This window comes from Engraulis encrasicolus, chromosome 13 (assembly GCF_034702125.1).
Source record: "Engraulis encrasicolus isolate BLACKSEA-1 chromosome 13, IST_EnEncr_1.0, whole genome shotgun sequence".
Lineage (NCBI taxonomy): Eukaryota > Metazoa > Chordata > Actinopteri > Clupeiformes > Engraulidae > Engraulis > Engraulis encrasicolus.
Genome location: NC_085869.1, coordinates 33,837,693 through 33,864,845, shown reverse-complemented (window position 1 = coordinate 33,864,845; position 27,153 = coordinate 33,837,693). Strand labels below are relative to the sequence as shown.

At 41.8% G+C, this 27,153-nt stretch overlaps 3 protein-coding genes across 4 annotated transcripts in view; 2 read left to right on the top strand and 1 right to left on the bottom strand.

Annotated features, from left to right (window-relative positions):
* LOC134461707 (protein CD300H-like) overlaps positions 1 to 6,124 on the top strand; it is a 6,750-nt gene extending 626 nt beyond the window's left edge. Inside the window, exons 2-5 of the mRNA XM_063214587.1 lie at positions 1,971 to 2,291; positions 2,551 to 2,658; positions 3,508 to 3,641; positions 5,509 to 6,124. Coding sequence (XP_063070657.1) covers positions 1,971 to 2,291; positions 2,551 to 2,658; positions 3,508 to 3,641; positions 5,509 to 5,799 — 854 coding nt within the window. The 3' untranslated portion in view covers positions 5,800 to 6,124. The remainder of the gene's footprint in view (positions 1 to 1,970; positions 2,292 to 2,550; positions 2,659 to 3,507; positions 3,642 to 5,508) is intronic.
* Positions 6,125 to 8,679: 2,555 nt separating this feature from the next.
* Positions 8,680 to 18,903, top strand: LOC134461706 (fibronectin-like). 2 transcript variants are annotated; one of them, XM_063214585.1, is made up of 13 exons: positions 8,680 to 8,813; positions 9,808 to 9,983; positions 10,616 to 10,726; positions 11,217 to 11,312; positions 11,807 to 11,902; positions 12,020 to 12,323; positions 12,420 to 12,444; positions 13,328 to 13,627; positions 14,340 to 14,609; positions 15,063 to 15,317; positions 16,073 to 16,330; positions 16,554 to 16,844; positions 17,458 to 18,903. In XM_063214585.1, exons 2-13 carry the CDS (start codon positions 9,937 to 9,939, stop codon positions 18,183 to 18,185), a joined length of 2,781 nt encoding a protein of 926 aa, XP_063070655.1. In that variant the 5' UTR covers positions 8,680 to 8,813; positions 9,808 to 9,936; the 3' UTR covers positions 18,186 to 18,903. The 2 variants fall into 2 exon arrangements, with proteins under 2 accessions (XP_063070655.1, XP_063070656.1); XM_063214586.1 differs by lacking the exon at positions 11,217 to 11,312.
* A 3,571-nt stretch (positions 18,904 to 22,474) lies between these two features.
* On the bottom strand, positions 22,475 to 25,236 carry LOC134461705 (GTPase IMAP family member 7-like). The gene is made up of 3 exons (XM_063214584.1): positions 25,044 to 25,236; positions 24,074 to 24,358; positions 22,475 to 23,549 (listed from the first exon to the last, which is right to left on the bottom strand). Exons 1-3 carry the CDS (start codon positions 25,066 to 25,068, stop codon positions 22,822 to 22,824), a joined length of 1,038 nt encoding a protein of 345 aa, XP_063070654.1. The 5' UTR covers positions 25,069 to 25,236; the 3' UTR covers positions 22,475 to 22,821.
* Positions 25,237 to 27,153: the final 1,917 nt, after the last annotated feature.

Here is a 27,153-nt window from a genome sequence, read left to right as displayed (position 1 = left end):
TATTTCCAGAATTTCCCATTCACAAATGTCATCTTTGTCATGTATATATACCACCACCATCAAATTCTAAGCATTCATTATGACTTGGAAATCAAGACTTTCAGTAGGTCTACATGAGTAAGTGAATCGCCTTTTGAATGACAGCATTTACAGCACGTTGGTCTGACCAATAATATTAGTTTATAAGTTAGCATATTTTCAAAGATTAACTTTTTGAATGGTTTGCCCTCATTTTGAAATTAAACGACTGAAATTGCATAAGGGATCTTTTAAGAAAGTGAATGGCAGTCATAGTAGTTGTGGAGCGCTCCAGTCCAGAAGAGAAAGTGGTGTAAAAGAGGAACTGCGACATCAAGGGTTACCAAAATGTGGCAACAGCATAAGTGAAAGTGGGAGGCTCAAAGGACTAGTAGCATGGTTGGTTTAGGCGTTTTATAGAGTGTCAGACCATCGTATAGCTATTTTCTACAAACCCCAACTCCATAGAAGTTGGGACGCAAGCTTAATTGTGAATAATAACAAAATACTGCCATTTCAAAAAAATCTGGTTCTGACATTAGTTGGAGAACGGTACAAAGAAAACATATCAGCCATCAAAACTGACCAAAATTATTGTTTTGGGGGATATTAAAGAATATGTAAATCCAACACGTCTCAAAAGAGTTGGGACGGGGACAATAAAAGGCAGCAAATGTCGAGGAAGACTAAAAACAAAACAAAGAACAACACTTAACAGTTAATAGCATTAACCGATGAGATGATTTTATATAAAAACAGTGGTGATTCCTATCTTGGACATGATTTCACCAGCTTAAATGGTAGGTGTATTCCTCGTCATGTTTTTCAATGTTTTCCTTTCTGTAGTGCTTACAGTGTGACAGGTCTTGACCAAAAGCCAGCCCTTTTATGTCCTGCTGGTCCTTATGCTAGAGTTAAACTGCATGTTAAAACATAGAGAATGCAATTTGTCCTTACTATGTGGCAGTAATCGAAGATCTCCCTTCAAAATATAATGCAAGAGTGGCTTTTCATGCTGTTTAAAACCCATGTATTTCATTCAGTACTGTATTCAATTCTACAGGTGAGTTAGAACAGCTTAACCAATGTACTGCACCCCCATGCCATCATGGAGGCTGACTTTTGAAGTTAGCACTAACACAAGTTGCATGGTCAATTTTCACTGTAGCACAGGATGTGCAAGACTATTATTTAAAAAAATAATTGACTTCTGCAACTTCTGCTGACTTCTGTAAGCAAAGGACAGTTTCCCATGTCTTCTGGGTCTATTTCAAGTGAGCTCGGGTGGATAGGGGAATGTTAAACCCCTCTATCATTTGCACACATGAAGCGTCCTTAATATGGTCAAGTTTTCACTAGCTGTAATTCTCGGAGTGCTAGAGTGAGACTACAGCCAATATATATTTCATGATTTCATGAACCTATGCAATGATTTTAATGACAAAAATATGTCTTATATACACTCAATCACGGTAAATCAATGGAATTCAAAACTTTATGTAATAATTATGGTAGTTGTTCCCTCTGCATCTTTAATTCTGCATGACTCAGCCTCTCCGTGATTGTCTTATACCTGGACACTCAAATTGTTCATCAGTACAATTAATTTTGAAATGTTCTTCCTTGTTGTTTTTTCTTATTTGGAAGTTTATAACATTTCACGGATCCCCGTCCCAACTTATTTGAGACGTGTTGCAGGTATCAAATTAGAAATGAGTACATATGTCCCCTAAAACAATATTTTTTCTCGGTTTTAGCACTTGATATGTTGTCTTTTCACTATTACCCATCTAAGGAATGTATTGAATGTTTTGAAAATGATAGCATTTTGATTTTATTCTCAGTTTACCAAACGTCCCAACTTCACCGGAGTTGGGGTTTGTACTTCAGGACAGAGTTATGTAAATTCGCAGTGGAACGCTAAAGATCTTGCTGTTGTTTTGTAATTGCAGCGGTTGTGGTGGACTCCAGTCCAGAGATAATGGTGTCTGGAGCAGAGGGACAAGATGTGGACATCCAGTGTCGTTACCCCGATGGACACCAGGAGACACCAAAATACTTGTGCCGCCAGCGGTGCTGGGAGAAAGATGTCCTTATTAGAGCATTCCAAGTTACTGAAGGGAGATACTCTCTTCATGATAATCCATCTGCTCTCTACTTTACTGTTAAGATCAGGAATGTGACTCTAAAGGATGCAGGAATTTACTTCTGTGGACTGAGCTTGAGGGGAATAGATACCCTGAACAAGAAGATTTCCCTCATCATCCAGAAAGGTGCAGTGAGTAAAACACATGAATTCCCCATAAATATTTCAGGTCCATGTACTACGTAATTCTCTGTGTATGCGCGCGTGTAATACATATTTTTGTACTCAAAGATATAAAACTCCTATGCACAGGTGAACCTGACAAAGCACAAGTAAAATGTGTTGTTACTGAAATGAAAAAAAAATAACAGCAAATCTAAGTCCACCAGTGTACAGTGATTCTTCTCCTTGTCTATTTCATGTTTTTGTTTATGTTTACTTTGCAGAACCTCCAACATCCCATTCAACGTCACATCCACACTCCTCCACCTCCTCTTCCTCCTCCAATACTGGATGGATTCAGACTCCACCCTCCTCAACTGATGCCCTCATAGGTAGCAGTCGTTTTTGAGTGTGTCCTCCTCCTCCTCCTCCTCCCCCTCCTCCTCCTCTTCCTCCTCCTCCTCCCCCTCCACCTCCAGTACAGCCTCTGTGTGGACGTCCCCCTCCATATCCATTACACTCACACCAGATAGCAGTTGTTTTTGATTGTAACTGAGTTTAACCATAACTGTGTGAGTTTACTGTCCGAGTTTAAGCGTAAGGGTATTTGATATTGATAGTACAGTAACTGTGCTAGATAGCAACTGTGTTGTGTTTGTTTGATAGTAACTGTGTTTGATAGAAAATGAGTTTAACAGCAAGTATGTTTCAAAGTATCTGACTGTGTTTACAAAGACGTATATTTGTTTTTGATAGTAACTGTGTTTGTGTGTGATAGTAACTGTCCTCTATATAAACTGGTCTTAGCATTATGAAATGTACGGCACAGTTGAGTAGAGTAGAATTTGGGGTCGAACCAAAAATCATACATCATGAAATGCACTGAGTAGTAGAGTATAGGGTAGTGTATAGTGGAGTAGAGTAGAGTAGAGTAGAGTAGAGTAGAGTAGAGTAGAGTAGAGGTCGACCCAAAAGCACACCTCAAAACATCCATTGCCTCCCTATCAGACACCACAAAATAATCCCATTACTAATTTGTTGTGTGTGTGTGTGTGTGTGTGTGTGTGTGTGTGTGTGTGTGTGTGTGTGTGTGTGTGTGTGTGTGTGTGTGTGTGTGTGTGTGTGTGTGTGTGTGTGTGTGTGTGTGTGTGTGAGTGTGTGTGTGTGTGTGTGTGTGTGTGTGTGTGTGTGTGTGTGTGTGTGTGTGTGTGTGTGTGTGTGTGTGTGTGTGTGTATTGCAGATAACACCCTCTCCGCTGGTCTTGTTGCCATGGTGGCTGTGTGTGCTGTGCTGGTGCTCTGTGTTACGGTGGGCCTAGTGATCATACTGCTGAGGAGGAGATCTCAACATGGACACACACACACCAGGAGCAGGGTAACACACACACACACACACACACACACACACACACACACACACACACACACACACACACACACACACACACACACACACACACACACACACACACACACACACACACACACACACACACACACTGTATGTGCTATTGCATTATGTCTTGAAACTGACCTTGTGCGAGAGGGGAAGTGGTCACAGCTAAAAATCTAAAGTTAGTGTCTTTTGCAGAAATTTATCTTATCACAGTGTGAGTGTCAGCCAGATGCATCTGCCCCATCTAGTCAACACAGTGTAAATATTGAACAGGCTACTGACCACTCAGGCATGGCAAGAGGCCTGCCTAATATGAGGTCAGCTGTGTGGCACAGTGTTGTGTAATGTCAAGTCATTTTTTATTCATAAAACAGCATGGCGTATTAGAGGAGTAGAGTGACTATTCTGAATATTTGCTAGACTGATGAAGGGCTCCTGGGGCAGTTGGTCTTTTGCCTAGTGGTCAAGAGGTGGGACTTAGAACCAGAGGATTGCAGGTTCGAATCTCACTCTCCCACTCCCGATCTCACTCCATGGCGGAGGTGCCCTTGAGCAAGGGGCTTAATCCCACACTGCTCCAGGGACTGTACCCACCAGTGATGCGCGGGCTGACCCGAAAGCAGCGGGCGCTTGCAGTTAACTGCGGTCGACCGCAGGCACGGGTTATGAAATATTATTTTTAATGAAATTCGGGTCGGGTGCGGTCGGTCAGGACCTTTGAAATGATGCCGAATTTTAAAGTAGGCTATAGGCTAGCCAATAGGCTATAGTTTACTTTAGCAGACAGGGACATTTTTTGCGAAATAGATCAAAGTTTATATGGCTGAATAACTACGATGGTGCCACGCGCTCTGCAGGAGACTTAATGAGGCTCCTGCGTCGGCCGAATATCTTCTGCGCGCAACTGGTGCAGCAGGTGCAACCATTGAGTGCATTTTGAAGAACACAGAGGGTGCTCTCTAAACAGTGCAGTGATGGATATAGCCTACATATTTTCTTATACAATTGTAATGGTTTCGCACTCATGTGTTGCTTACAGAGTTTGTTTTCATGTCCTGTGTCGTACCATGACTACGAGGCAATCCACTTGACGGCTGGCTCCGTCTGCTCACCAACCTACAGATTAATTTTCTCCATGTATCCAAACGACGATGTTGCCGAAATAAACAGGTGACAGTCGGCAGTCGTCATTGCATGGCCTCGGTTCAAAAATCCAACATGTCCTGTTGAAATGCACAGCTGTCTTGTTCTTGACGCAAATTCCTTTTTTAAGACCTTTATTGACGTGATTGTGCTTTGCCAATGACGCTAGGGTGTTCATAAAGACGCACGGCTACTATTTTCAAAGGCGGGTCGGGAAGCGGGCCGGGTCAATATTTTTCATGAATATTTCTTGCGGGCAGGGCAAGCGGGCGGACTAGGGAAAAAAGCGGTCGGGTGTGTCTTGTTTTTTCGTCGACCCGCGCATCACTGGTACCCACTATCCTGTACTTAAAGAAATATGGTGAATCGCTTTGGAATAAAGCGTCATCTAAGCATAATGTAATGTAATGCTCCTCTGTCTTATAGCGTTGGTGATTCCCACATGCAGAGCTTCCACCAAAGACCAAGTAAAATGAGTTGAGAATGATTTTTAAAAGCCTGGCCACGTTTTCCTCCTAACACAGCCTTTACTGAGTGTGTGATCTACTTGTCTTGGTGACCAGGTGATTATAAGCTGGTTGGATGAAAAACCTGGCAGGATTTTTTACTTTTTGGATTTTCTTACGGCTCTGCCCATATAGTGATGTGTTGCTGTGAAGGACCTGTTTGTGTTGGTGACTATTGGCTGTTGTTCTCTCTTCAGGCAGTAGAGGGTGCTGGGAGCACCTATGCTAACGTGAGCAGACTGCAGCCAGTACAGCCCCACAGGGAACAAGAAGAAGAAGAGGAGGAGGACGAGGCTTCAGGTGTCATCTACTCTGTGGTGAAGGCGTCAACACAAGCCCCATCCCCAGCCTCTGCCCTGCATGCCCCATCACAAGGCCCGGCCTCTGCCACAGCAGGCCTGATAGCCCCATCCTCAGCCCCAGATCCAGGTGTCATCTACTCTCTCCTGACCACACCAACACAGCCCCAGCCCCAGGCCCATCCATAGACCAACAATTTCCATCCCCATCTCAGTCATCGGTCATCTACTCAGCAGTAAAACTCTACATGCCGCATTCATTGACCCACTATCCCCATCCCCATCCCCAGCGCAGCAGTCGTGTGTCATCCCCAACCCCATCCCCACCTGCTCCATCCCCAGTCCCAGCAACATCTCCTCCATACCCAGCTGACATTTACACTCTCCTGAAGACAGCAACACCAGTTCTATCCCCATCCCCAGGCCCATCTCCATCCCCATCCCTCACCCCAAACTCAGCCGCAGACATCTACTGCAAAGGTATTCACTTAGAATTTCATTTGGGCCACATTTTGAAGCCAAGGCAAGAACTTAAGTTGGGCCACACATTTTCAGCTTTTCAACTTTTCAAATTACTTTTTAAACATGTTGTTCTAACTTTAAAATGTAACATTGAATTTTCAATATAAAGACACGCAAGAGATTCATAAGAAAGTCCTGTGTTGTACTGCAATATCAAGACTGCAATGTATATTGTTACATCAGGGGGGTATATGTGGTCCATGTATGCATGATGCAATTGTGTGTGTGTGTGTGTGTGTGTGTGTGTGTGTGTGTGTGTGTGTGTGTGTGTGTGTGTGTGTGTGTGTGTGTGTGTGTGTGTGTGTGTGTGTGTGCGCGCGCGCGTGCGTGTGCGTGTGCGTGCGCGCGTGTCAGTGTGTGTGTGTGTGTGTGTGTGTGTGTGTGTTCTCAAGCTAAAGAAAAGAGAAATAGAACACAAAATAGAACACAACAAGACTTGCAATCAAGTCCTTTTCAGATAACTGTCTCAGATAACACTTTGTCTCACTCAAAAAATAGTGCTACTCTTATTCTTTGGTTAGTGTAACATTTCCAGAGGTGATTCTACGATATTGAGTAAATATTTACAGCCGTAGAGTTGCAATTACACTGCTCAGCTGCAGAATTTTACACTGACTCTACTATTGGAGTAATCCATCCACAATGTTGTAATGACTCTCTTTGGTCCAATATTGAGTAGGACTAATTTCTGAATGTCAAACTCATGGGTGTCAAACTCATTTCAGTTCAGGGGCCACATGAAGCCGATTTGATCTGAAGTGGCCTGGACAAATGGTTATTACAAAAAAAGTCACAAATTTGTACTCTATACCAGAATTGCATTGCTTGCCAATCATGTGGAGGAGTATGATAACAGGTATATCAGGACCGTGTGGAGGAGTATGGTAACTGGTACATCTGGACCATTGACTGTAAATAGCGATCAATAAAAGTATTGAGTATTGAAAACCTGAAATATCAAAAACCGGCACCCTCTAGTGGGCAAGATTTACGTTTTATTTTTATATTATTTGTTTCCCTCTTCTCTACAAGTCCGGGGCTGCATTCAACCATCTAGCATGCCACATCCGGACCCCGGGCCTTATGTTGACACTGCTGAATTATAAACTTTTACTGAAATCTTGGGTAACACTTCCAAATAAGGGGCCATAATTAACAATAAAGTAGCTACAACCTAATACTTAAGTAAGGGTTAATAATCATTACTTAATGCCACATTAGACACATTTTAATTGTTATTAATGCATATGTTGAACATTAGTAAGCAGTTAGTTAACTATTAGATAACTATTACCTTGTGTTACAAGTTAATAGCATATTATTATTTAGGCCTAACTATTAAATCCTCAGCCAACTCTAATATAAGGATCCAACCCAATATTTATGTATTATTTATCCATTAGTTATGCCTTACTTTTGTATTAAGTAAGTGTTAATTTTGGTCCTTTGTTAAGTATGACCTGATAGCTACTTAACTATTAACTGTGCCCTTACCTATCTATTAGTTAAATAATAATATGCTATTAACTTGTAACACAATGTAATAGTTATCTAATATCTATTACAATTAAAATGTGTCTAATGTGGCATTGAGTAATGATTATTAACCCTTACTTAAGTATTAGGTTGTAGCTACTTTACTGTTAATCATGGCCCCTTATTTGGAAGTGTTACCAAATATTGACACGAAATTATTTACTGTGCATCTTAGAAGTGTACAAGTATAGGTTTTACTGTAGTTGACATTGTTATGGAAGTTTAAAATAAACCCTTGAAAAAAGAATCGGTGCAAGAACAGTGGTGATGCATCTTCTTTAAACCTGAGCTTTTTGCCAAAATATTTGCCTCTTGTCGCTTGCTGCTTGTTGTAGGATTTCTAGTTTTAAACCTTAATTTTTTCAGTTCGTGACTGCATGGTCAAATCCTGTAACTCCAAACAGGAGTCCCTTCTATAGCACTGTGCTATCCTCGGTTCCGCTGAGCATTTTTGGCTGCACTCTGTAAGTTTGTAACCCTTTATAATAATGGATGCATAAAAGCATTTAACACTTAGTCAATAAATAATTAACTAATGATGAACAAAGCATTAACACAATTTTGTAAATGAGTGGGAAATGTTTTATTCATACTTTATATTTATCCAACATTTACAATGGAATGGAGTCAGAACATGTTAAATCCATCCTTCTAAACAATATAAATGAAATAACGTTGGAAGTTGATATTTCATTAGTATACCTCATGACTGTTGTCATGATGTACAATACAATATATAATTTTGTCAATTGGTACAAAGCCTCATGACTGTATTATAATTCGTTTTGCATGCATTTATAGTGTCTTACGAATAGCACGTTTTTAGAAAGTGTTAGCGAAGATTCTACCTTCAGATACTCATCTGTTGGTGCATCCATTGACCTTGTAAGGAGGGACAAATTTGGAAAGAGCAATTATTTTCCTGTCACCTGTGGTTGTACAGTATGTCAGATATGTGATATGTGTGATTATTTTTTGCCATTTTTGTTGTTGTTTTTGAGAGAAGTCACAATTCTGTAGAGTGCGCTGTTGAGACAGGTGCAAATCTGCCCAGCAGGGAGGAGAAAGACAAACAAGCCAAACTGGTTGTCAAAGACGAGGAAAAGAAATGCTGAACTTGGCTAGTGCGACATTGTAGCGTCGAGGTAAGCCGTCACATTAATGTTCTTTTCATTATTTGTTTGTATGATACTGAACTGCTGTTGTGACATGTTATTAGGCTTTGGAGGTCATTTAAATTTAATTGAATGAGATGGTAAGTGTGAAGCGGTATTCTCAACGAGCGGGTAACTTACAGTCAATCGCATTCCATCACATACCTGAGCGTCCACAACCGTATGCTGAAGTGCAATGATAAAATAGTAGTAGGCTTGTATTGAAAAAGTAAGTACAATAACATTTCAGAACTGAAAGCCTGTGATATGGAATCATTGTTTGTTATATATTGTTACACAATGTATTCTGAATATTGTCACATACTGTATATTATTATGTACAAACAAAATCATGGATATATGAAGTTACATTATTATGATGCATGGATTTATTATGATGTTCACATTTGAATAATGCTGTTTATGATGGAAAGAATTTACCTTAATATTTGACTTCACAAGTAGGCCTACAGTAATTTCAGTGTAGGGAAAAAAGATAGGTTTGACTTGCTGGAAGATAGAATTCCAAAGGAAAACTCAGAGAATTGTAGATAATGGACTTCAAATGTGTGACTCCGTAACATTATCTGCAACAACTGATCCAACTGACAGACATTAACCTTCTCAATAGCAAGCAACAACTTGCTATCAACTGGCAGTGATAGTTTCTGGGTTTTACTGTTCATTAATTTGAAATACATCTGATCCTGTTCAGCAATTGAAATGTTTGTTTGGGAAATGCACCCTGGGCCTGAAACGATTCCAGCAGGGTATAGTGTTGCCTACGGCAACAAAATAATATATGATTGTTATAATGTAAGGACCTTTTCTACCTTTCCTAAAATGCATTAATGTCCTGCCAATGTAATAATTATTACAATGGCAGGAGATGACTGAGGTGATTATGTTGAAGGGAAATTACTATGTTAGCCAGGTTATTGCATTACGTCTGAACTGAAAATGATTTTTATAATTGCATTGACAGGATATTACGTTGTATGTAGAGTTGAAGACATCCTGGCTGCCTAATGGAGTAGCTGACTGGAGTAGCAGGTGGCGATAAAGCAGAGAGGGGCCGGCTGCAGACACAGGCCAAGTGGTCGAGGAGTTTACTATGGCAGAGAGGCCCAGCGATGATGAGGCTGCAGACACAGAGCAAAGGTGAAATTAAAATCGTGTCATATTGTGACATCCAGGGCTCTAAATTAACACCAGCCCACCAATGATGGTGAAATTTGAATTAGGCTGGTAGAAAAGACCAACTTACTAGCCACTTTTACTATTTGCCATTTTGACTGGTGATGCAAAAAGTTAATTTAGAGCCCTGGTGACATCACAGGCTAGGTTTGGTCTACATCCAATGAACATCTACTTGTAAACTGACAATGAAGACCAAAAACTGGATTCAAAATGAAATATACTGTTCTGATATGGCAACACACACTGCAGTATGATTGATTAGGATTGCTAGTTACACTACTTACACTACTAGTTACACTACTTGCTCGTTACAGATATGCTAGCTCTGCTGCTTTTACATTTGTTGTATAAAGGGCACATGTGACTATGATTACAATAAGAATACAACAAACCATCAACATCACAGAGACTACAATTTCACTCTTGACAGTACGAGCATGAAGGGGAGCGACAGTAGGAGTAAAGAAATACACAGACTACATGTTTGCTGCTACGCAGTACTAAATCGTGAATTTCATTGTACTGCACAAGTAACCCACAGTGGCTTGTGTTTTCTCTAAAGTGTACAAATGTAGTGTTCTATTTCATGCTAGTGTTGCTCACGATGGGCCAGGTTCACCTGTAACCAGTATTCTGTCCATGAAGAGTGACCAGTTCATGTCTACAACACATAGGCCTACACAAGAACAGGAGACCACATGCAGGTAGTATACTTCAACTGTAAACTGTGTTGTATATACTATGTAATTAATGTTTATTACATTAATTTGTATTCAACTTGTAGTCTTTAGGAGCAAAGGTTCAATACAACCTAAAATTATTACTAAGTAGGCCTATGACTATGTACAGTATAGGCCTACTCACTCTCTCACTGTGGTAACAGTAAACATGATGGTAAAACCATACTGTACAGATTTCACCATTACATTACATTACAATATAATACACAACAGGCGGCCGTAGGATCGATGCATCGATTCATATAAATTATTTTTTACACCCAGACTCTGAGGAAGACGCAGTTGCGCCTCAACATCTTTCACTTTGTGCACCAAAAAAAAAAAAAAGTCTAAAATACTATGCTGGGTGCTCCGGTCATCCCTGGGTCTAGTCACTGAGAAGTAGCCCAGTCTGCCTTGACAATTACACAACATGTTTTCTCCACAGGCTAATGATGATGTTTTATTGTTCCAGTGTCCATGGAAGACATTCACCCGTAATCAGTGAAGTGTCCATGATGAGTTACCGGTCCATGGAACCTCCATTGACAGTAACGCAGGAACTGAAAAAGTGAGTTTGGTGATGGTATGCTTTTTCAGACAAACTTTGTTAGATTTTGTGATGCGTCATGGGAAAGATGGGCAGGCCCAGGTTACTTTAAATAAACGGAACATTATTCCGTTATTACTCATGCTGCACCATTATTGTACAGTGTTACCCAATGTCTGTAAATTGAGTAAATCACAGACCTTTTCTTATCCCAGCGGGGGTAATTGTGAATTGCCAGAGGTGACGTGGGAAACCTAAGTTTTTTTTCTTTGTAGGGCATTGTTTTTTCATGTGGAAGTTCATCTACGATAACTTTTATTACTTTGTGGTGATAAGTAATTAATTCACTCAACATGGCAACAGTAGTGCTTCTGCAACAGGTCACCAAATCTTGTTTCACAGTGTATAGGCACAGAGTATGGGTAGCAGTCCCTGGAGCAATATGAGGCAGTGTGCCTTGCTCAATCCACAACATGTGTTCTCCACAGGCTAATGATGATGTTTTATTGTTCCAGTGTCCATGGAAGACAATCACCCGTAAGCAGTGAAGTGTCCATGATGAGTTACCGGTCCATGAAACCTCCATTGACAATAACGCAGGAACCGAAAAAGTGAGTTTGGTGATGGTATGCTTTTTCAGACAAACTTTGTTAGATTTTGTGATGCGTCATGGGAAAGATGGGCAGGCCAAGGTTACTTTCAATAATTTTCACATTTCTGATGCACAGATCCCAGACTGCAGAGTGTGCAGCAGTTCTCTGTGATATTTGCCCCAAGAGGGCGTTTAAATCCTGCCTGACTTGCTTGGCCTCCTTCTGTGGGGACCATGTGAAGCCCCACTACACAGCCCCAGCTCTGCAGAGACACAGGCTAATGGAGGCCACGGAAGACCTGGAGCAGAGGCTGTGCCAACGGCACAATAGGGAACTGGAGCTGTACTGCACCACTGACCAGACTGCTATATGTGCTCTATGTGGGGTAACAGAGCACAGTGGACATCGTATAACAGACTTTGAACCCGGAAAATACAAGGTAGATTCTAATGTAATGAATACCTTCATTATAGGAAACCTGTTTTTAATGCAACATAAGCATAATGTTGTGTCGTGTTCCCTTCTGCATTATTAGGTACAAAAGAGGAAGAAAACAACAGGTAAGGGACAATGTTATTATCAGTGCAAAAGTAACATTTCAGCAGAAGATTGTTTTGCCATCCCAGGTTAAGACAAAGGGTGCGTTTCTCAACAATGTCATTGCTAACTAAGTTAGGAACTTACTTGTTCGCAATGCAATCTCCCATTGCCAATCTCCTATGTGGCTAACTAGTTAACAATGCTTTCGAGAAACAGGGTCCCAGATGATGACTGCTCTTTTGGAAACACTTTAGATTAACAGTCCCTTAAAAAACACTAACACTTAATTACCTCCACCAAGGAGGTTGTGCTTTCGGTCGTGTTTGTCTGTCTCTTTCTCAGCAGGATAACTCAAAAAGATATGAACGGATTCGGATGAAACTTTGTGGAGTTGTTGGACATGACAAAAGGAAAAAGTGATGGAATTTTTTAAAGATTCTTCACCATAGCGGGATAGGGCAAATTGTGACATTCCAGTTTCTAACTCCATAAAAAGACGGCAGAAAGATTTGAAAAAAAAATAGGGTGTAACATAGTCAAATGTTCTATCAAAGAGCTTCCTTAGCAGAGGTCTGCACTCTCTGAGTGCATTTCCAGTTAGCAATTATTAATGAACTTATTATAAACAAAGAGTACAAACCAATCAACAGCTGCACAGCCCAGTGGAAATCGGCTCCTCCAGGTTGAGTTTGAGATGTTTTTGCCTGCTTGACACGCCTATATTTTTTGCCTGCATGACACTGCTCTGGCTTTACTATGTCTGCTTTGTTAAAATACTTTTTCTTAATCATTTACAAACATTTGTACATGTTTCATTGATAATTAGTTCATTATTTGCAAAGTGTTTATAAAGCTTTTTAAAGACTGCAACTCTGAAGGGTTACCATATTTTTCCTACATCAGATGCACCCCCTGCTATGACGGACCTTTGTGTCGTGTCCAACATTCCTACCCCTGAGGGTCTTAGTTGTGTTGAGACGGATCTGACATCGCTGTCGGTGTCTTGGAGCGTACCAGCTGGAGTTGAACAGGCCTCGTACCTGCTGACCCTCTACGCTGATAGAACATGTCTGTGGGCAACAACTGTCAGCTCCCTTCAGCACAGCTTCTCTGGGTTGGACATCGGGAGGGAGTACACCATCAGTGTCTCCACCGTGTTCCAAAACAGACATAGCTCACCTGTCTGCACCATCAGCACCACACGTATGTCTGCTGTCAACATCATCCTTCATGTTTTTGATGCCTTTATCACAGAAATAGAAAGGAACTAAGTGGGACAGAGAGATGGGGTGGGACAGGGCTCTGGTTCGAATCTGGGTCCCCATGAGCAAGTTTCCCATTTTAGGGGATTTTAACACCTTTAGTTGATAGGACAGAGTGAGTGGGAGAGAGATAGGGAGGATCAGAAAATAACATCAGGCAGGTATTGCTCAGGTTCCCCGGCATAACAGTGCAGTGCCATAGCCGTTTGAGCCATGGCCAAGGACTATTTGTCAACTGTAGGGTAATGGTAGGGTAGAACAAATTAGAATGTTCTGTCTGCAGACAATGTGGTGCAACCAGGATAGGACGAGGATGATGCAAACAATAAAAGGACTTCCAGTGCAGCACATATGTCTTATTATTTTGCCTACTTTTTATTCAAGCTGCATTCATATTTTTTTATCACACTGTATTGGGAGGTTACTTGTGGTTTGCACACCTTGTATTCTATGTGCAATATTGACGATTGCTTATGGCAGAGTAGAAGTCGAGTCAAGTCATTATTGCTAAGTCAAGTCTTAAATCAAGTATTTTGTGACTCAAGTCTGACTCAAGTCCAAGTCCAAGTCACAAGTCCACATTTCTGGCATACGGTGTTGTCTGGAATGGAATCAGATCATCTGATCATACGAATGCCATGTGTCCATCACAGCCTTTCCAGTACCAGAAGATGTGACTGTGGGCTCAGTGACTCCAACATCTGCTGATCTCAGCTGGAGCGTGCAGCAGGGAATGCAGCAGATTCCACACAAGTTCCTGATCTCCTACTACAATAAAGGGACTGAACCACAGACCATCTCTACAGAGTCCTGCTGTGCGACTCTTACAGGCCTGCAGCCAGACACTCGGTACACAACCAGTGTCTACTGTGAGCTTGAAGATGGGAGAAGAAGTGAAGCTTCTTCAGTCATTATTGTAACAGGTGAGTGTGGAATGTAACCGTTTTTGAATTATGCCTGTCCTCAATAACGACTCCTTGAGCCACTTCTTTTATTATTCACATGCAACAGGTGCGATATCAGATAAAAGTTGTTCTGGGCATTAAAATGCTGCAGGAATCTGAATGCTTAGGAAATGGGTCTTGGGTTTCAAAAGGCTGCAGGTTCCCTAAGATTTAATGTGTCTAACATAATGCCAACAGGAATGACATACTTCACTTTAAGGTATCTAACCCAATGTTGACTAGGAAACTAGTCTGTGCTTACATAACAAAGAAGTGGTCTACGTTAGGCTGGCATAACTCCAAAAATCAGTGGCAGAAATGGCAGATGGAGCATAACAATCCTCACAGATGTAACTATTAAAGCAAGTCCGTCTTTTCTCCTGGTCCCATTGTCATGACAGACTGAGTGACTATTGTGATTCTCATTCCCAGCTGTACCTTCTCCTGGGCCCATTGTGTTCACCTCAGTGAAGCCAGACTCTGTGTGTGTGTGCTGGGGACCTCCGGAGGGGCTCCCTGGACCCCACACATTCAGGGTGTCAAGGAGGCCAGGTGACACCATCGAGGTTCAAGAAATGACACTACAGGTCCGAAACCTCTTCGCAGGACACACCTACACGTTTACTGTGGCCACAATTGGAGACAGTGGCCGGCAAAGTCCATGTGTCTCTGCAACCATTACCACAGGTTTGTTTCAAATAATAATTTTGTTTGAGATTGCTACATTGATAAGCTGGACCACATTAGACTGCTAAGAAAGAAACCCAACCATAGGACACATAATAGTATATACAGTAATAAAATCACAATTAGCTTGTGGTTTGTTGTCAGACTTATTGCAATCACCAATATTGATAAAGCTATTGGCCAGTTGTCAATCGGGTAAGTTATCACTCAGGATTGCAGTGGCAGGTGTAAGCTCAGTTTGTTTCTTTACAAGTTAAGTAAGGGATAACGGCCAACGAGGCGACCATCTCCACAAAGTTAATGGCGAGGCCGCGGCTCAGAACTCTGGTGACACACGCAGCACGGAGACAGAGTTGCCTCCGCTAAGCCATTAACTTCGGGGAACCGATTGACCTTGAAGGCCATTATCCTGCTTATCTGCTGTTACGGTAGGGTACTTTTAAAAATCCATTACTGTCTGTAAAGTTGTAGGAACCATGCCAACTGCACCAGAATCTTGTGAACAATATAGACTTAGACTTGTCTAGAATCTTCGTTTGGTATGCCGACGTTGTGATTATTTAAATTTCCGTAGACGATGTGTATGATTTCCTTAGATACCATCGCCATTCCAAACAAAGATTCTATATGCGTCTAACTTGGTCGCTTGCTTGGCGCCTGACCAGTTTCATGGAATTAATGGCCACCCCATCAGCCAATCAGAAAAGAGAATTCCATTGCGAAGGCAGATAATGTGTTTTGTTTACATGTATTAGGTATCCCCCCACCTGAGGAGCTTACTGCAGTGACGGGGGTTAGATCCGTATCAGTTACATGGAGGGAGCCTGTGGCAGTCCACCAGGCTTCGTACCTGCTGAAGCTCTACAGCGGTGGGAGATGTCTGGAGGCCACGTCTGTCCAGTCCCTACAGCACAACTTCCATGGCCTGAGCACTGGCAGGGAATACTACATCACAGCCTGCACTGTAGTGGGCAGCAGGTGGAGCGAGACGGCTAGTATCACCATCAGAATTGGTAAGTATGCCCTCATTATTTGGCCTGGGAATTATGTTGACAAGGTGTTGGTTACAGTATAGAACATTGGTAGCTGTGGTGGTCTCTGCCTCAAGGGAAATGCCAGACAAATCCCCACCTGCCTCTTCAATCATATTCTCAAAGAGGACTGCAAATAGCAAGTTATTCAAATATATCTAGAATGTAAATCACAAGTCTTCTTTGTCATTGCTGTGCTATGCAGGTAGCCTTGCTCCCACAGACTTGTGTGTGGCTGTGGATCGAGCAGAATCGGGTGACCAGTGGAAGGCCGATCTCAGCTGGAGCCTGCAGCAGGGGATGGAGCAACATCCACACAAGTTCCTGATCTCCTACTGCAGTGAAGGGACTGTACCACAGACCATCTCTACAGAGTCCTGCTGTGCGACTCTTACAGGCCTGCAGCCAGACACTCAGTACACTGCCAGTGTCTGCACTGATGCACAAAGTGGAGCTGGGGCGAAGACTGCCACTGTGTCTACCACTTTCCACACAAGTCAGTGTCATTTTATCAGAATAAATAGGCATATGGCAACTGTTCTAATACTACACACAATGCACTGCACCACTTGCTTGACTTTCTTCTGTTTATTACTGGAGTGAAAAGCATGTTTTACTTCTACAGAGTCATCAGGTTTGCTATAAAGTTGCCATCAGGTTGATCTCTCTGATAATACATTTTTTAAAAAAAATTATAAACATAACTTTTATACAGTAAACACGTTTTCCTGTTATATGCTTTAATTTCCCATTTGTTACCAAAACCTACCTAAAACCTGTGCATGGAATCCTTAACTTTTTTTTTTTTTTTGAAATTCAAGTTTTTATTGATCAAACTTTAAACACACACATAAAAGGTCCACACAGTACATTACAGTGTCCTGTTGTACATAGCTCACCTATACGCCACCTTGACATCTCCATCAAAAAACATGGTCCAGAAAATAACAGTCACATCAATGGAAATACGTAGAAATATATGGAATCCTTAACTTTTGAGGCTTTCTTTGAAGATTTTGGTCATTGTTTGCAATGGGGATACTCTCCATGAATGACATAACACATGGATGTACAGGATGTCAACAAATGTCTCTACTGTGTGTTTTCAGGTGAGTGGAGGATTGTGCTTCTTGGCAAATCCGGGGACGGGAAAAGCAGCACCGGCAACACCATCCTGGGGGAGGAGGTCTTTGAAGTGAAGAGCTCCCCGTTCGCTGTGACCAACATGTGTGAAGCTCGCAGCAGAACGATCAACGGCAGGAAGATCACCCTGATAGACACGCCGGGATTCCTCGACCCCACAACGGAGAACAGGATAAAGTATGAGATAGGCCAGTGCCTAACGCTGAGTTGCCCAGGACCTCACGCCTTCATCCTGGTGCTGAAGGTGGCTCGCTTCACCACCGAGGAGGAGGAGGTCATCAATAAGACTGTGGAGCTGTTTACACGCAGGGCTTTTAGACACTCATTGATCATCTTCACCCATGGGAATGACCTGCAGAGCCAGACCATTCAGCAGTTTGTAGGGGAGTGTAGTCCGGTCACGCCAAGCCCTCAGGCAACATCCTCCGCTCCACTGAAGAACCTGGTGGACAAATGCGGTGGCCGCTACCATGTCATAGACAACTTTTACTGGAAGGAGAAACAGGAGGGTGAATACAGTAATAGAGGGCAGATAGAGAAGCTGTTTGACACCATAGAGGAGATGGTGCAGAGGAATGAAGGAAGATATTACACGGAAGGTCATGCAGCAGAGGGAACAGGCCTATTACAGGGACTTAGAGGGATGCTTAGCAAACTATTTGCTCTGGGGAAGTTGTATTCTAAACTTCCCTAGGGCTGACAAAAAACCTGCCCACAACTGAACCAAGAATGCTTTAGATGCACAGTAAAAAAATGGGATGGGAGTATTCTTAGAGCAACTCCAGTAATCACAACATTTTAGATAGTCAAATCACTCAAAGGTAGTCACACGTTAGTGTAAAATTCTGCAGGTGATCAGTGTAATTGCAACTCTACAGTTCTTAATATTTACACAATATTGAGTAGAATTAACTCTGAAAATCGTCCATTGCCATGTCCAGAAACACAGTTCTTGATTCTATACACAACAACTTTGGGGGACTTTCCCCCATTCAACATACCGATTGCAAATGACCTTTGACCAAATGACCTTTGAATTGTGTTTTGTGAAATATTGATCAGGCTAAATCGCAATGACAATGACAATGACAATGACATCTTGCCTCACATGATGAGGCCAAAAAAATAAGGTGAGGGTGGAAGCTTAGATAGCGAGATGGAAACATGGCTCAGTTACCTGTACGTGCCAATATGTGCATAAAGCTTTCGTAGCTTTTGCAGTGTCATCTATGACGTTCCTGTGAGGAAAGAACAAATGGCTTGGAAACAGCTGGCCTTGGACCAGTATTACATCTGCCATTATGTTATGCATAACATGTACCTGTAACCTTGGACCAGTGTTACATCTGCCATTATGTTATGCATAACGTGTACCTGTAACCATGGACCAATGTTACATCTGCCATTACATTATGCATCCATGGTTTTGTTGGCATTATTAACTGTTACAATTCCATTGTTATACAGAATGTCAATTTGTATTGTTAAAATGTGTAATATATATATGACAATGTAAAAAAATGAAGAATTTCTATTAAATCCATATTTAAGTGGTTACATTATTGTATGCCTACCTGTGTGTACAGAACAAATGGTTTTCAGTCAGCAGTGGGTACTATGTGTAGTACCTTGGAGAAATGTGTTGTCTATGCATTCATGAAGGAGCTACATAATATAATCTCTAATATCTACTTTCATGATATTTCATGTGCATTTATGTGGACTTTTCTATCTATTGTATGACAGGTAATGAACTTCATCAGAACATTGTAAACACACACAACAAAACCTCAGATAAATACTATTTGTTTCTTAAATAAATAAATACGGCTAAATGAAAAATAAATGAACATTTCTGTTTCAGAACATTCAGATATGTAAGTTGTGGTGTTTTATTTGTCTGTGAAGAGTTTCATGTTAGATATCATGCTATCAAAAAGAGTTCATTTGTAAGTTAGAAACACTGCCAAAACGAAGTCAACCAAAAACATCCAAACTAGTCCAGTTCCTTACAACTAAACTACACTGGTCTGATTTTGTTTCCATTCCTTGCAACATACCAAAGGCTGCTGGTGGTCATTTTTATTCCATGATGTTGTTGCTATTATTAACGGCTACAATGTCGTTGTCATACAGAATGTCACTTTGTATGGTTCAAAATTCAAATACACATGAAAATGTAAAGTAAAGTAGAAGAATTTACATCTGATTCACACTGAATTGGATAAATCATTGTTGATTTCCAAAAGATTATTACAGGCTGTTCTATTTCTAATGTTTTGGCCTGCTCTGCAATATTGAACAATGTTACTGTTTGTAAAGCTTGATATTTCTCTATTCGGTATCTAATCTAGAGGGCTTGTTTTGTAGCGTTCACTTAAAAAAAAAAAAAAAGGTTCAAAAGGAGTCAGTTCTGTTTCTGTTCATATTGTGAGTGTATAACAAGAAGAACCGGCTGCTCTTTCTTGTCCAATTAGACTTTCATGATCTGTCAGTCATCTTTTTGATCACACCTGGTCCTCTAGAGCTCTCCTTAAGCGATTATCCCATGACGCAAGTGTAACTTGTCAGGGCTCATAAGCGAACCATATTGAGACCACATCAATAGAGATCTCAGTACGGTTAATTCTGAGAGGACTGGGCACAATTTGGAGCGTTCACATATATGCAGAAAATGCTGAGTCACAGGTCTGAGTTCGCTTGAAAGGCTGAAAGGGACCAGGTGTGAAAACACCCACAATTGAAGCTATCTGACCCCACAAGAACAAAGCGTAACTGGTGTGAGCCAGATCAGAGAGGACCTCTCCATTGAAATAACACGGTTGACTTGATTCCTGATTCATGCTCATCCTTTGACACAACGGTTTAAAATAAGCTCAACATAGGTTTAGCTTAAAATTGGTCCCTCTTATTAAATAGTGTCTCCCGCATGCCCACACATTCAGTACCTATGTGGCGTCAAGTTAATAACCCTGTCTGAGCAATCAACCTGTCAGTTAAAACTTGTTGCAACTTGTTTGACTGAAAAAAGGTTTCGGTATGAATGTCTTCTGAAATAGTCATGAATGCCTCAAGCAAATATAACTGATATTTTCAATGTGTTATGCAGGGACACGGATTTTGCTTTAATATTGTGTTATACTTAGCATTTATGACCAAAGTAATATAAGTAAGTAATGACCTAAGTAATGTGAGCACTGCAAAGTGCTATGGGCAAGTTCTACACAAACAGGTGTTTATCACTGCTGCAGATCTGCATCTTGGAAGAAATCCAACCGAAACCCATCTCCACACACACACACACACACACACACACACACACACACACACACACACACACACACACACACACACACACACACACACACACACACACACACACACACACACAGATATTACTGGAAGTACTGGCATGCTGCCAAGATGAGAATGCCGTCGGAGGATGACAATGTCGTCTTTCAGCATCTCACAGGCACTCTGCTGTGGTGATGAGGAAAACACAGGCACACTGCTGTAGACCAGTGTTGCCAGATTGGGCTGTTTCCCGCCCAATTGGGCTGCTTAGGATGGCCGTGTGCAGGTAAAAATGGCAACATTTTTGCCATAGAAATCAATAGAATTGGGCGGGATTTTGTGCTAGGCGGGTTTTGAGCCTTTTTTGGGCTGGAAATAATCAGCCTCATCTGGCAATCCTGAGTGAGACCTAGGGTCGAGACCTACCCCAGATCTACAAAATGGCGACTCATATTCTTCAGCTTGCTATGTTTGCAGTTTGTTTATTTATTTAACAAAGGGACCGCATATATGAATGACATTTGCGACAAAGACACAATTTTACTAGATTAGAGCCATGAGGCTCATTTCCATCGGTGGTCCCTTGACAGGTTGATGGTCCTTAAAAAAGAAATGAAAACAAGTATTGCACACATTGTAAAAATATAAATGTGAAAGATATAGATTTTTTTTATGTCTGCTACATATGTACTGTATGTGTGGTTTACAAAATGGCCTCCAGCCCACAGGCCTTTATCGCACTGATGGATGCCATGGAGGGTGATGCACAGCCTCAGGGGTATCTGGGCACGCTGCCAACAGGAGAATGCTGTCTATCCACATCTCACAGACACACTGTCATGGGAATGAGACTGCCTATGTCGAGACCTACCCCAGAAGCCCATATATACAAAGTACGAAATGGCTGCCATGAGACTGCCTATGTTGAGACCTAGCCCATATGTACAAAATGGCGGCCTGAGGCCTTCACTAGTACAGCAGATAACACGTGGGGTCTTGCTAATACGGAACAGATGCCCGAAGGCATCGCCAATATGGCTAACAAATGACATAACTTATTGCCTTTGTCATTAGACTCAGGACTCTCTGGGCGTACTGCTAACAGGATGAGAATGTCGTCTTTCCACATCTCACAGGTGCACTGCTGAAGTGATGGGGATGAGGTCATCTATGATGAGACCAAGTCTTTGAAGGACTGAGATTGGGTTGCGAGAGGTAGAACATAAGACTAGAGTCGGCATGGAAATTCACGACAGCACCGGAAAACGCAAGTGCAGCCCCCATATCGTGTAGATATGTGCTCTTAGGTCAATGAAGTTAAATCATGGACCGGATTGGAAATGTCAGACTCATTTTTTTAAAAATGTAACCTTTATTTTACCAGGGTTAGGGTTAGGGTTAACCCTAGGGAAATCTCATCATTTACATCTAGAAAACTGCTACTGCTATGACTGCAACTACTACTACTACTACTTATGGTCTATTACTACACTGTACCACCATTACTACGACTACTATCATCATCATCATCATCATCATCATCATCGTCCTCCTCCTCCTCCTCCTCCTCATCATCATCATCATCACATGACACGATAGGAAATGTCTGTTTCTTGCATCTTAATGAGTAGAAAGCACACAAGGTGAGATGGGAAATCACCATCCAGAATCAACACATCATATGTCGTGTCAAGTTTAATACAGTTTTAAATAAAGTGCCATTTACAGTTGAGTTTGCATTATCTGACGTGGTCACTTATTGCTATTAATGTCTCACGTTGTCACTTATTGCTATTGAAGTGACTTAAGGTTAATCCCATTACACCCTTTAACCCTACGCCTTTGCCCTTCCCTTCTGTTTTGCGTGCCCACACGTAGGGGTAGTGGCATCTCCATTCATGTTCAGACAGAGGGGTAGGTGTACGGCGAAAGGCTTTCCACCCCTCCGCGCTGCCCGCGCAGACAAGAGATTTTGTTAGTTAAATTATATGAGGTGACCATTGTTATCAAGTCCACATTAATTCATTGTTTGTCGGTTATTTTTGTGCTTCGGAATGCAACCTTCCCACATCAAATAGTTTAGTGAGCACGTCCTTCAGTCCCTTCAGTACTCCGGTTATCCCTTCACCTTGATCTTCAGTGTAATACCTGCCACTATTCCTCTGCACCATCTCCCCTATGGTGTCAAACAGTTTCTCTATCTGCCTTCTGTTGCAATATTCACCCCTCTGTTCCTCCTGCCAGTACCGGTTGTCTATAACATGGTAGCGGTCACCGCATTTCTTTACAAGAGCTTGCAGTGTGGCGTCTTTTTTCTCAGAGTCCTGATTACTGCACTGCTCAAGGAACTGCTTAATGGTCTGACCCCGCACTCTCAGCTCTTCGCCAAACGTAAAGACTATCAGTGCATGCTTAAAAACTTCGCTTGTGAATAATTCCAGAATCTTGTTGAGAATGTCCATTTGTCCCTGCGTGAACCTCGCTGCTTTTAGCACCATGATGAATGCGTGAGGTCCTGGGGAGCTTAATGTGAGGCATTTTGTTATCTCCGGTTCTATGTCCCTTTTGGTTATTGGGTCAAGGAAACCTGGAGTGTCAATCAGGGTGATCTTCCTCCCGTTGACTGTTTTGCTGCGATCTTCACACCTGTTCGTCACAGCACACGGTGAACTCTTCACTTCGAAGACCTCTTCCCCCAGGATGGTGTTGCCGGTGCTGCTTTTGCCATCTCCAGATTTTCCCAGAAGAACAATCCTCCACTCACCTGAAAATATAAGCATATACATGTTTTAACTTTGTTTAGCATGTGCACATAATTAACATAATGAGTGCACTTTTTCACCAACTTGATTATCATCGACTTTCAAATCTCTGTTTGAGACTTGGTCTGATGCTGTACATAACGTTTGATGTTTCCCAAACAGCATGGTTGACCCCCCTCCCTAGGTTTGCTACTGGGCAAGGCCAGAAAAGGCTGTGTCGAAGTTTAAACCAAACATTTTCTTAGTCCCAATAGAACGTCTTTGGTTAAACCTTGTCACTGCCTTGAACACTCTTCAACCCAGGGTTGTTGGAGCTGCTCAAAGTTTATTGGTTCCTGGCAAAGTGGGTGGTTCCCTATTTTCCCAGAGCTCAGAAGTGATATGTACATTACTTGTGGGCTGATTAGAAGCGACGTCGAAGAGATGTTGCGTAACTAGGAGGGCTGGCAATTTTTTCATCCCCTCTTTAGTAGTCTTACCACGATGTCAAACACTTGCTATATGTTGTTAATACATTAACACTAACTTGTGTGGAAGGTGGCAGATACAGTGGCAATCTTCTCGCTCCTCTGGGTCTCAGTGCAGACACTGGCAGTGTACTGAGTGTCTGGCTGCAAGCCTGTAAGAGTCGCACAGCAGGACTCTGTAGAGATGGTCTGTGGTACAGCCCCTTCACTGTAGTAGGAGATCAGGAACTTGTGTGGACCTTGCTCCATCCCCTGCTGCAGGCTCCAGCTGAGATCGGCCTTCCACTGGTCACCCGATTCTGCTCGATCCACAGCCACACACAAGTCCGTGAGAGCAAGGTTACCTGCATAGTAAAAGCATTGTGATAAACGAGGAAATAATAATTACAGTGGAAAATGCTTATAGTGATCATGTTGGTCCAATTTGAAACACTATATTTAAACAACATATAGAGCCAATTTGAACACTATAAGCGGTTGATTACTAAAACCGAATTTGTATTATTTCACTTTAAAAAAAAAAAATTCTACCACTAGATGTCTTGTGGTGAAGTAGCCTAGAACTGTCAAGACAGCGAAAATGAGTGCTAGGAATTTGAAAGTTGAGGCTAAAATGCATTGCAAAGCAGAGAGAGCACACACAGGTCGTCATCTCTTTGAATGTCAAATAAGTTTTCAGTCATCAGATATCAACCAATCATCTCCTCTCCTCACACACCAGTCATCAGATATCAACAAATCAACACACAAACAAATGGGCAGTCAGGGGTAAGCGGTTAATCATCCTCCTCCATGACTGAGGTACCCTGAGCATGGTACCATCCCGCCGCAGTGCTCCCTTGGGGCACCATTGGGCGCTGCCCCCTGGCACGGATGAGGCATAAAATGCAATTTCGTTGTGTGCAGTGTGCAGTGAACACCTGTGTGCTGTGCATTGCTGTATCACACAATGGCAATGGGAGTTGGAGTTTCCCAGGTGGGCTTTCACTTTTAAAAAAAATCCCCTCTCTAGTCTGTTCTTACACTCACCAAGTGATTTGAAAGATCCATCCATTCTCTTCCTCTCTTCATCAGTGATCACCCTGTTTGCTGCAATAGCAGAGTAAAGATAAAAACACACATGCACACTCACACGCACACACACACTTCAGCAAATTATGGACAACACACACTTCTTTCTATACAAAGCAATGGTAGTTCTAGACCAAAATTGCCAGGGCGGCCGAGGTTGGCCCAATGTTCTTTTAGGGGGGCAGATTTAATGGAAAAAACAGTAACCATGTTGTATTTTACATTTAGATATTTCAGTAAAAAAAAACAATTGACCATTGTTTAGTATAGGGGGGACAACAGGGGCCAGGAGCAATTCTACAGGGGCCGGGGCCCACCCTATGATACAAAGCCAGGCTGTAGAGTGGTGTGTTGTGTTGAGATGAGTGGTGATGTTGAGTGAACTTGTTTTGCCAAACCTTGAAATAAAATAAAAATGGGTAAAAATAAAAAAATAAAAATAAAAGAATATTTAATTTTAAAATATTTTTATAAAAATAGAATAAAAATAAAATGGGTGATTGTGAGAGTAAGTGAGAATCTCCCCAACATCGGCATTCACACTACTAAGAATTCTGCCGCCATTATTTTGCCTTCATTGTCTGTCTGTTGACTCAGGGTGTAATTATCACCGTTAAGATTTGTGTTACACTTGCTGTAAAGGCACTCAGCCTTTTGTCACACAGACACATCCGAATGCAATTAGAAAAAAAAAGATTTATTCGCAAACTAATCATGTTAGCAAACTAATCATGACATTCTTAATTGAGGGGGTTTCATCTGGCACTATGACACTAACTTAGATGCTACCACTGACTTAAGTATTAGGACATAGCCGTACAAAAGGTTGAGCAGTTGTTGTGGTAGGATACTTGGTTATTTAGCACTGTGACATTGCATGCTACCGGGCTGGATGACTGCCGGAAACTGGAACGTTCATAGATTAGGCAACTATATAAAAAATCATCGTTAGTTGCAGCCCTAGTGTACGTACTTATTCCTTGCTGTCATGTGAATGTTTAAATCTTCTAGCCAAGACAAAAATGCAATTGTTTGGGTGGTATTGGATAGAACGGTAACACTTTATTTTAGGGATACATCTATTAGCACTAATACATACAATATTAATGCCTGTGTAAGTAACTTGTAAGGCATGTACTAAGCAAAATAAGGCAGTTGTTAAGCATGTATTCACAAATGTGTTGTTCATGCCCAATTAGGGATGTATTACTAATATAACCTTAGTAAGGACCAGTAAGCCTAAATTTCTATTTATTAGTTAGTAGTAAGTGGCAGAATACAATGTGTATAAGCTCCCGACACACTGTGTGAAAAAACCCTGAACAGTGTGAAAACAGATGCGGAATAAGGGTCCCTTTCAGTGATGCGCGGGCTGACCCGAAAGCAGCGGGCGCTTGCAATTAACTGCGGTCGACCGCAGGCACGGGTTATGAAATATTATTTTTAATGAATTTCGGGTCGGGTGCGGTCGGTCAGGACCTTTGAAATGATGCCGAATTTTAAAGTAGGCTATAGGCTAGCCAATAGGCTATAGTTTACTTTAGCAGACAGGGACATTTTTTGCGAAATAGATCAAAGTTTATATGGCTGAATAACTACGATGGTGCCACGCGCTCAATGAGGCTCCTGCGTCGGCCGAATCCTCTGCGCGCAACTGTTGCAGCTGGTGCAACCATTGAGTGCATTTTGAAGAACACATGGGTGCTCTCTAAACAGTGCAGTGATGGATATAGCCTACATATTTTCTTATACAATTGTAATGGTTTCGCGCTCATGGGTTGCTTACAGAGTTTGTTTTCATTTCCTGTGTCGTACCATGACTACGAGGCAATCCACTTGACGGCTGGCTCTGTCTGCTCACCAACCTACAGATTAATTTTCTCCATGTATCCAAACGACGATGTTACCGAAATAAACAGGTGACAGTCGGCAGTCCTCATTGCATGGCCTCGGTTCAAAAATCCAACATGTCCTGTTGAAATGCACAGCTGTCTTGTTCTTGACGCAAATTCCTTTTTTAAGACCTTTATTGACGTGATTGTGCTTTGCCAATGACGCTAGGGTGTTC